Here is a 10,587-nt window from a genome sequence, read left to right on the forward strand (position 1 = left end):
ACCTAAATAACTTGGACAACTGAATATAACTACGTATTCAAGTTAAACATTACGTAATCAGCACTAAGTTTGGGTCTTATTTGTAATCAACATATCATTGCGTCTTCCAAAAATACCCCTCTAAACTCCAGTATTACGGTGGAAAAAAGACAAGATTTACAAGCGCCAGTACCGCAAACATGACACTACTCCCATCTGGCCGGCTCAGATGAGGCTAGGTAAACTGGGAAAATTATTGGTTAAGCAAAGTCTTCGTCAGATTATGTTAGATTTTATGATTTATTTCTGGTAAGAGACGGGAAAATGTAATCTTTTGATCACGTTTTTGAAGAGAAAGGCACGCTTGAAAAATCCGTAGAAACCTTGCAGTACCCTTGCCTGCACATCAAGGCGACGATATAATGAACGAGTTGCCATTAATCGGATCCTCGTGTTTGCGCAAAGATTTGTGGGATCGCCATGAGTTAAATTGCAACTCGCTAGAAAGTAATGTATAGCGAAAGGTTGTTTCGACGTCCAAAGAAACGATTTTGGTGAGAGATCATCGCCTTTTTACCGCTGTTTTAAAAGAAATGGGTGTGGGTAATAATGATACAAGGGTTGTGCAAGGTTTTGTTTGAGCAGCCGTTAAATATGTAGCGAAATCTAGCTCGGGGATCTGGCGATTAACTTTTCTCTATGCGCAAGGGTTTAATGAAATTGACATCGCGTTACGATCTCGAACCTGGGATTTCCTTTGTTTTTCACCGCTTATTTCATCCTTACAAAGAGCAACAGCTCAGTAAAAACAATTTTCATCTCCGCTGACGACGATTCTCTCCTTTGAGGAGAAATACTTTCAGACATAGTAATATGTTTGTTTAAAACATTAAAAAGGCTAATTTTGTAATAAGTCGAGACCATTACAGGATAAAGATGTCACAATCATATTATCGACCTTACCCATGGAGAGAAGTTAATCGGTATATTTTATAACATTCTTCGTGGTAATGACAACAAAAATTTACTCTTCCCTCGTATCAACATTAACCTAATCCTCTTATGATATAACTACGACGAAAAAAAGTTGATCTCTCTCCAAAATCGCCTTTTTTTGGACGTCGAAACGACCTTTTGCTAAATAATTACATATAACAACTTGCAATGTTCGCCCCGTGGCGATGACAGAAACCATTGCGCAAGCACAGGAATCCGACTACTGGCAACTAAATATCTCTTAACTACGTAATTTCGCACCCATTGTCCCAACGAACCGTAGCAACGCAGCGCATTTGAACCAAATTAAATCTGAATTAAACTTCATGGTTAACTGCATGTGAGCTGAACTGGAAGCACTCGCCTCAGCCATTGTAAGTACAATGTTAATTGCCACTGCTTTCTATTAGAATGAAAATAAGTCAGAAAATTGTAAAGATAAGACGGCGGCACATTGTTAGAGCGTCGAAAAATACGACACGGTTTGATTTGAATAAAGTTCCGTACGACCTTTGAAATTTCACAGCGAAAATAAGTTTTCTAAGGCTACCTTAAAAAAAAAAAAACTGCCCCGATGCTTTTGAAATTGCAGGTTCAAACAGGGCCAGGGAAAGCATATGTCAGAAACTTTGACCAGGATGTCATCATGGCGGGAGGTTCCTGTCCTCTTGGGTGAAACAAAATCCTCGTCGATGGAAGTTTAAGCTATTTTTGTGAAATTTTTTTCATACAGCTATGAAGGTAATTCGTTTGTGGCTTTCAAAACTTCTTCGTAAGCCCAGGTTAAGTTTGATTGTGATAATTTGCGCGTCGACTCTTCTGTGGTTATTGGGAATGTTTGGAGAGTGGAATTACACGAAGAAGACATCGTATCGCATTATTTCACCAGCTGAATAGTAAGTCTTTATTGTCTTCTTTTTCGTTGAAGTGGTATTTATGCTCAGCAGCGGAACACCACGCGAATCTTAAAACGAATTTTCTTAAAATGGACGAATTCCCCGTCCGACAGTTAGAAATATTCCTCACAGCACAAGATGTTTGTTTTATTTGAACAGCGATTCCAAAAACGATGGATTCCAAATTATCGTGTCACTGCATTCTCAGAACAGAAAGTCTTCTATTTAATCATTTTCTGTGGGATATTGATCAAATGAAGCCTTTAAGTGCTACTGTGGTTCTTTCTTTATTCACTCCGAGCTTTCGCCGTCATCATTTTCGTTTTGACAGTATACTCAGTTTCAGGGAGGATACAGCTGACGAAAACCTGACAGTCGTAATTAGTTGTGTGGGTCGGGAAGCAAATGCAATGCAAATTGGTGGCACTTTCAACGATTTTATGCCAAATTGAAATAAAATTTCTTGAAGGTTTGTTTTGGGATTACAATCAATAATTATAGCCACCGCGCTGGGCTAACGATTTCTTACAATTGAGGACATAGGGATTAGTTTGGACATTTCGTCAAACGAACCATTCGATTCGATTCTCTGTAAGAAAGAAAATCAGTCAGAAAATTGTAAAGGCAAGAAGGCGGCACATCGTTAGAGCGTTGAGAAATACGATACGGTTCGATTAGAGTAAAGGGCAGTACGAGGCATTTGAGAATCGCCTTACATTTTGGAAAGATGTCTGTGTAACTATAACCCATGCTATAGTTATTGTTGTTTTGGTGTCGCTGAGTTTTGTACGAGTTTCGTCCTGCGGGCCTTGTTAAAATGTACAGGGCAATCGATACCCAAAAATATTATATCCAACTTCAACTTTTTTAAAATGTTCATGTATATAAAGATTTAGGATTTTTTACCGCTAGTGATCTTTCATGGAACCAACGTTTGGGTTAAATAACTGCTAAGGTTTGTAGGGTATTAGTGCTGGTTAAAAGGACTTGAAGGGATGTAAGGTTACTTCCCACATTCAGAGGCCAAAAAAATCGATTTTTCTTCTATTTTACTACACTGTATTCAAACATTCAACCTAACGTTTATTTAAAAAGAATGACTGAAATCTTTAAAAGCACCCGAGCTATTTAGAAAAACGTATTTTCAAATAAAAGTTAATGAATAAGGAAGGTGTCATAATCTTGTACTTTTGCGAATCTCCTGGGGGAGTTATTGCGGTAACCTCTCATCTTATTTACATGAAAGTAACAGTAAAAGCTCTTTGATTATGGAAAAAAATCTTTGCTCATGGAAAAATCAAAAGCAGAAGAAAGTCGTTAGGAAAAAAAAAAGGAAAAAAAAACAAGCCCTAAGAAGAAAGAAAGAGTACCATTCTGTCAAGAAAAGAAAAAACTTCCTTTGTGATAGAGACTGGTACTGGGGGAGCTCTTCACTGGCATCCAGATTTCAAACAAAGACGTTGCTGTTAAGCCAAAATTTGCCATACATGATGGTCATTATTGTGTCATCCTCCTCAATGCTCCTCTAAGTGATCAAGATTTAAAAAAAAAAAGAAAAAAGTGTCTGCAATAGGTTACTTTTCCCAGGAAATCTTGATCCCTCATCATTGACACCAGGAGGTCCTGTTGTCTTATTGGTTTGCGGTTTCAGGAGGCGAGATAATCTCCTGATGTGGTGTGAGTCATTTGCAAACCTTTATGAGCTAAAATCTTGCATTTGATTTTAGAAGGAATACACCCACTTTGAGGGAATTTATAGGGTATATGGATTTGACTGATTTTCATCACATTTTGCCAAAACATCCTAGGAGTAATGACAAACAAAAGTGTGTCAGGAAATTTTGATATTTAAAATAGTTGTCTTGTGACATCTATTTACACAACATGACTTGGATATTTTTAGCTACTCCAACTTTAGATGCCAATATCTACACAACCCAACAGAATATCCAAGAAAGCCTGACACACTTTTGTTGATTGATGCCTTGTGAATGAGACTGTGCAGTGACTGCACTGCAGCATGCGATACCAGATAAATTCAATAGACACCCACAAAGATGGGAAGTAACCTTAAATGACATTGATACTATGAAAACACTTATCATTACTCATATAAGACCTTTACTTAAATATTCAATTGATACTTTGAACCCTCATACTAAATGTAACATTGTTAAATGAGAGGCTGTCTGGCGTAGAGCCACCAGATGGATTACTGAGCCTAATGATGATTGTGATTCTAGATTATCTAAGCTTAAATTGTTGTCACTATCCAATAGGAGGTTCATGAAAGATGTTGCATTTTTGTTCAATGTAATTGATGGACATTGATAGAGATATTGCAAACAAGCTCCAATTTTGTAACAACAGAAATGTAAATAATAACTTGAGTGAAAATGACTTTGCTCCAAATTTTAGATGAACTAATGGTTTTAAATATATTTTTTTTCTCTAATCAAAGTAGAGAATCAAATGGTATGGCAGCCTTTAAAAGGAATGTTTTAAGTTTTATCCCAAGCATGATGCATCAGTGTTTAATTTAATTCAATACATTGACTATTTGTAATCTAGTGGAGTGAATCTGTTTTAATAAATGGCACAACTCAAAAATATTCAGCAATACCACATACCAAAACATCTAACAAGTTACTTGATATCCAACTGCTTTATTTTATATGCATTTCTTTCAGAGTGGTTTAAGCAAATCAAATAGAGAAGTGGTGTGTGACAGGTGTTGCATTACATTAGCATCAGATTGGCTTATCAGAAGTCAACTTGTCAATTAAGGTTTCAGAAAGATTTAATTCAACCATTTTTCTCAAATTGTACACATTTAAAAGTACTGCAAGTACAAAAAAGATTTCTATCAATGAAAAGTGTTTGAATAATTTATCAACAGTGACAAAACCTTATCAATCAATCCTAAGACTAACCCTGACCCATATTTTTACTCTACTTAATGCTGTTGGGTAATAAAGAAATATTTTGACCAGGCATGAGGTCAAGATGGCTGGATATTGGCTTAAGTTCTTATTTTGCATTTATATGGACAGAGATGGTTGAATCCAACACCCTTGGACAATTAATATAACAAAATGGTGTTTGTTTTGTTTCAACAGTCACCAGTCCTTTCAGATGTTAACCAACATAGATATTGAGACTCTGAAGACTCATCAGAACTGTTCTCCAGAAACACACATCCTCTTTCTGAAGACACACAAAACAGGATCTTCTACAATATCAAACATTTTTTTCCGTTATGGAGATTCTCGCGGTCTTCAATTTATTCTTGGTTCAGACACACTGGTTGGTTGGCCAAGTCCTTTCAGAATTTCACACACCCTACATCCTAATGGGTTTCAGCCAAATTTTCTATGTAGTCACACAAGATTTAGTAAGAAAACTATGAATTACTTATTTCCAAAAGACAGGAGTAAGTACATAACAATCCTTCGACATCCTGTGGACCAATTTGAGTCTGTTTTCAATTACATGGGGTTTGGTGAGGTATATAATTTAGGGAGTGATGCGACAGAATCTATAAAAGGATTTCTTAGGAAAGGAATAGAGTTTAAAGACATCTTTAGGGCAAGATCATCTGTTCTAGCAAGAAATCCAATGATGTTTGATTTAGGTTTGGACTACAAGTTTTACCAGAATGCATCAGCTGTGAAAGACTACATTGCATTTTTGGAAAAGGAGTTTGACTTAGTCATGATAACAGAGTATTTTGAGGAATCTGTGGTGCTGATGAAGCGTTTGCTCTGCTGGTCATTCATTGATATTCTTCACATTAAAACTAATGAGAGAATTGCCCAAGAAAGAGCAGAGTTCAGTGGAAACTTGAGAGAAAACATAAAACGCTGGAACAAAGCAGATATGTTACTTTATGATCACTTCAATAAAACATTTTGGTATAAAATAGAGATGGAAGGGAAAGAGTTTTATGAAGATCTTGCAACTTTTCGTCGACTGAAAGAGGTTTTGCACAAAAACTGTTTTGGAGAAGCAACAGTTGTGGAGGTTTATCCTGGCAAGTATGCAAAGACATTGTCTTTAAATCCAAACGTATCAGGAGTGAGCAGAGAGGTATGCAAAAAACTTATTGTAAAGGAAAACAGCTACCTAAGTTATTTAAGACAGAAGCAGTTGTACAAATCACCAGGCCCTATTGACACAACAATAATTGAGGCTGACCAACCTAATATCAGCTGGAGTGTATCAAAAGATTTTCAGTATGATCCTCTACCAATATAATCTAGTATTGAGAGTATAGTGCATACAGTTAAGATAGAGGTTAAATTAGATACGAGTTTGAAATTACTGATGCTACAGACATTCATGTATTAAATACTATCACACCTACAAAAGACAAATTTGTAAATGAGTGTCTAAAGTAATACAGAATTGCACATATTTTGCATTACTTTGCTCTCTAATTGGTCCAGAAAACTTGCACCACTGAACCAATCAGATGCAAAACTAATACCAATCTCAGTCGCTTGTATTTCCTGTACTTTGCATGGTTTACTCGTTTTTACGTCAAGTTCTCATAGGCTCTTCAGGGTATTTGGCATTGAATGGAGAAATTACACATCAGTCTCTTCTGGGAGTAACAGAAATATTTTACCATTAAGCTTTTCATTTGTAGCAACACTTGTCAATAACAAATAACTTTTTGCTATTTTTGCTGCATCCAAGGGATGGTGCAGCAATTATGAACACATTCACTATCAAACCTGACCAGTACAATAACAGAAACAGTCTAAAAATTCCATGTACCTTCCTCTTTAACTTTGACTGGTACAACTGAATTTAGTTTGAACTGTTTGATAATTTCTGGATGGATAGTTTTTTATAAATGATGCATGGACTTACATTTCTTAAAATATTCCTTAAATATCACAGTGACTCAAGATGTTCAGATCAGAATTTTATCTACTTTAATCAATAGTTTGAAAGTTTCTCTTTCTAGAGTTATATCTTATTGCATTCATTAATTGCTATTTAAATGTGGACATATTTATTGATTATATTTAAATAGAATTTGAGCCCCTAGAATAAATAAAAATTTCATACTATTTTTAAAAACCAGATCATTGTGTGGATCAATTTTTCCTTGAGGCACATGTAAGTTTGAATATGCCTATTCTTCGGCTGTTTAGCTGCTGACTCTTTTTGCCAATTGTTTTGGCATCAACCAATTCTGTTTAAGAGGTCCTAGTTCGATACCTTGGTGGGTCATTGTGCAGTGTTCTTGGACAGGGCACCTCAAACTCAGACCCTCTTTCTAACCAAGAGTTCCTATTAAATGGGCTTGGAGAAACTTGCAGAAACACCTGTTGAAGTGCTGGGGAGGCGGGGCTGCTCTGTGAGGCACAGGCAACCCATCCTGGGGGGGGGGGGAGGGGAGGTAATTGCTTCATGCTACAGAAACTGGGATAAGCCCTTTAGCACGATGCTGACTTAGGAAATGAGTGCAAGAGGTTGGTCAAATATGTCACTCATATCTGAAACATAAAAATGTATGAAAGTAATATATTAAAAAATCTTTATCTAATCATGAGACACTAACAGTTCCTAGACTTGAAAATTCACTGGAGCCACCCTTCTTCACTTGTATACTTGCTCTCAAGTTCAAAGCTTGATTAACTTTTGATAAATATTTGAAGACAGATGTTAAAAAAAAGAAGGTCTTTGGTGGTAATACACGGTTGATTGGTAAAGCAGTAGAAAAAATCCTTTGATCCATAGAACCTGTCATTGAAAATTTGTATGTTCTATCTGTGCATACATTTGTCACTTCCAGTGTGAAGGAAAATGTCCCAAAATCCCTTCTCAAGAACAGCAAACAGTTGGAATCTAGGTTCTTCACTTTTGTTTCTGCTCCAAACATTTCCCGTGGAACACCGTTCTCCAACAATACTCCATTTTTAGTATTGGAGGTTTGATTTTTTGCACATGCACAGAGCTTGATATCTACTGACTTGTCTTGGCAAGTTACAAATTTGTTGTACTTTGTCACTCTAACAAAACTAAGAAAAAATACTCCTTGTCTTGGTTTAGAGTACTGTTTGACAGAGACTTTATAGATTTCATCCTCTTGGTATCCATTTGGAGGAACCACATGTACATCCATTGTTGTTAAGATGAATTCTCCTTGGAAACGTTTCACAACATCAGTGAACGATTTTCCAACAAGGCGCTCACAGTTTCCATAACCTTGGTTTTTCTTTGAGTCTTTATCCTCTAATAAAAAGGTAACAGATAAAATATTAAAAAAGTGAGGTCATCACAAATGAAAGCAAAGCCTGTGGTGTATTCTCATGCAGCACACAACCTTTTATCTCTTTTTAGATCCCATGAGTGACCCAGATAGAATTTCTCTCTACAGTACCAAGACAGTATCAAGCTGACAAGTTTTGAGAATCAAGAAAAATATCAATAAGGGTGTATTAGTTGATCCAAAACCAAATTCTCTGAACTTAAATCATAAGAATTGTATGACAAACAGAAAGAAAGTTGCTAATGAAATCTTAGGAGTTAAAGTTTTGAGCCATGTCCCATTTCTTACTTTATCAAAAATGAAACAAAATTCTGGAACATGATTGGTTATCACAAGCTCAATTTGAGCACTTATAGGACAGGTTAAGTGTCATGCTTGTAATTGGACAGTGTAATAGGACAGTTGAAATGTCATACCTGTGAGTAAGCACTGTTGTCATGCATTTTGTTTAACTCTTTAACTCCCAGATCAAATTTGTAATTCTCCTTACTGTCAATCATACAATTCTCATAATATTAGTTCAGAGAACTTAGTACTGAATCAACTAATTATCCCCAAATTGACATTTTTCTTTATTCATATCTCTTGTCTGATTGATATTGTATTGATATTGTAAGGAGAAATTCTGTCTTGGTCACTCATGGGAGTTAGAGGGTTAACCAATGTTTAGTTTCCTTCTCAAATTTTGTCATTTGCCAATTCTGTCTGTAATCATGCAGTGTTCTCATTATTACTGAAGTGGACTCCTGTTTTGTGTTCATCTGAATTTGTTTGTTACTCGTATGATTACAGACCAAACTGTACTCCCCTCAGTCCTATTACCATTAATTATTAATTAGTATAACCATTACAATTTCCTTGAGTATGATTAATTGATGAGCTGCCTTTTTTTTCACTAATTCTGTATAATAGAAACGAGATGGTTACATCAGCCAGTCAGATCAGTCGTACAGGCTTCATCTTGCCCATCTCAGCTCTAAAGAGAGTCAGCTTCCAGGTTATCTCTCACCTTTCTCATATTGCCTTTGTATGGCATCATTCATGTAACCAACTGCAGCTTCTGCAAGCCACTTATGGTCTTCTGCATCATCCTCGCATTTGCATCTTGTCAAGGGAAGCATGAATAAGTCTGCACAAGTGCGGTTAGCTGGTATTTCTGAGAATATTCCTGTAACTAGGTAATCCCTGGAGTTCCTCGTCTGAGGATTGTGCAAACTCATAAATGCATTGTGAACATCATACAACATGAACATGCGTTTTTGGTTTGTTACCAGGGCTCCCATCCTTTCTGGACCTAGTTTATCTGCAACACCATCAGGGACAATCATGAAGAACACTGGATCAAATAATTCTCTTCTGCCTTCAGGAGTGTAACTAAATGGTGTCATTTTATGGCCATGATCGGAAAATATCACAGTCAGAGTGTTAGAAAACGAAGCCATGTCTATGAAGAACTTTGCCATGTTAGCATCTAAGTTGATCATCCTTTTACCAGTTGTTTCATGTGCAGTGTTAAAATGCATGTAGGACACTAGTGGTTTAGCTTTCTCGTCTTGCTGCAAAGCAGTATACACCTTAGTGATGTAGTCCATGAAATACCAACTGTAAAACTGTCCATTAAAGCAAACTTGAGAAGGGTAGTCATAATGATTAGTTCTCTTTAAAACATAATGTAACACTGTGCAGGAGAAGTGTGTTAAGCCAAAATGATCGATTGTTTTTTGTTCCTCTTTTTCTAGAATTTCCTTCCACCTGTAAAGAAAACCATATTAAAGTCTGAAATAAACAAGGACAATTTTGCACTGCCTGGTGGGCCAGAATTAATAACTGTATGATTGCTTACTAACAGGTACCCACATACTGGATATTTAGGCATGTGCAAGCAGTTATTAACATAAGGAAAGGGCTGGTGGGCCAACCTCACATGATTTTTCCACCTACTTTGACTGAGAACTTACCAGAAATATTTCAGAGAGCATGAAACACATTTTGACACAACACACACCTTGGATAAATTTCACATTATTATTTCAGAAGGCTGAAATACAATCTTAGAGGTGCCCTTTTTAACATTTCCCCCACCCCAACAAACATGTCATTTTTTAGTGTACTGTTCTTCACCTCGTCTTCCTTGCACTGAACACCCTGTATTAATACTAAGTACATGTATTCATTTTCTACCACACTTTTGAGATTCAAACATGTCAAATACACTAACCTGGATTTGAATTCAGCATCTCCACTGGGTACAGCACGTTTTTGATTGTTTGTTAGTATACTTCCCCAAATGTCATACCAACAAAGGTCCTCTTGAAAGAGGGTCTGGTAGCCAGCTTTCTGGAAGGCCCCATACAACACCCCCATTCCTATAGGGGCCTTTGTGTTCTCACCTGAAGCACTTATCTCATTGTCATCTGCAAAACAAACTAC

General features: G+C 36.6%; 2 protein-coding genes across 3 annotated transcripts in view; one reads left to right on the forward strand and one right to left on the reverse strand.

The window, feature by feature from the left end:
• The first annotated feature begins 1,227 nt into the window (after positions 1-1,227).
• On the forward strand, positions 1,228-6,829 carry LOC131775486 (galactosylceramide sulfotransferase-like). Of its 2 annotated transcripts, none has more exons than XM_059091604.2 (3): positions 1,228-1,349; positions 1,568-1,871; positions 4,991-6,829. In XM_059091604.2, the coding sequence occupies exons 2-3, from the start codon at positions 1,711-1,713 to the stop codon at positions 6,126-6,128; spliced, it is 1,299 nt and encodes a 432-aa protein (XP_058947587.2). In that variant the 5' UTR covers positions 1,228-1,349; positions 1,568-1,710; the 3' UTR covers positions 6,129-6,829. The 2 variants fall into 2 exon arrangements, with proteins under 2 accessions (XP_058947587.2, XP_066016156.1); XM_066160059.1 differs by having other exon boundaries at positions 1,568-1,716; positions 4,991-6,128.
• Positions 6,830-7,082: 253 nt separating this feature from the next.
• LOC131797424 (uncharacterized) overlaps positions 7,083-10,587 on the reverse strand; it is a 29,916-nt gene continuing 26,411 nt past the window's right edge. Inside the window, exons 6-8 of the mRNA XM_066160057.1 lie at positions 10,376-10,571; positions 9,167-9,909; positions 7,083-8,120 (exon numbers count right to left, since the gene is read on the reverse strand). Coding sequence (XP_066016154.1) covers positions 7,432-8,120; positions 9,167-9,909; positions 10,376-10,571 — 1,628 coding nt within the window. The 3' untranslated portion in view covers positions 7,083-7,431. The remainder of the gene's footprint in view (positions 8,121-9,166; positions 9,910-10,375; positions 10,572-10,587) is intronic.

Source organism: Pocillopora verrucosa, chromosome 13, assembly GCF_036669915.1.
Source record: "Pocillopora verrucosa isolate sample1 chromosome 13, ASM3666991v2, whole genome shotgun sequence".
Classification (NCBI taxonomy): Eukaryota; Metazoa; Cnidaria; class Anthozoa; order Scleractinia; family Pocilloporidae; genus Pocillopora; species Pocillopora verrucosa.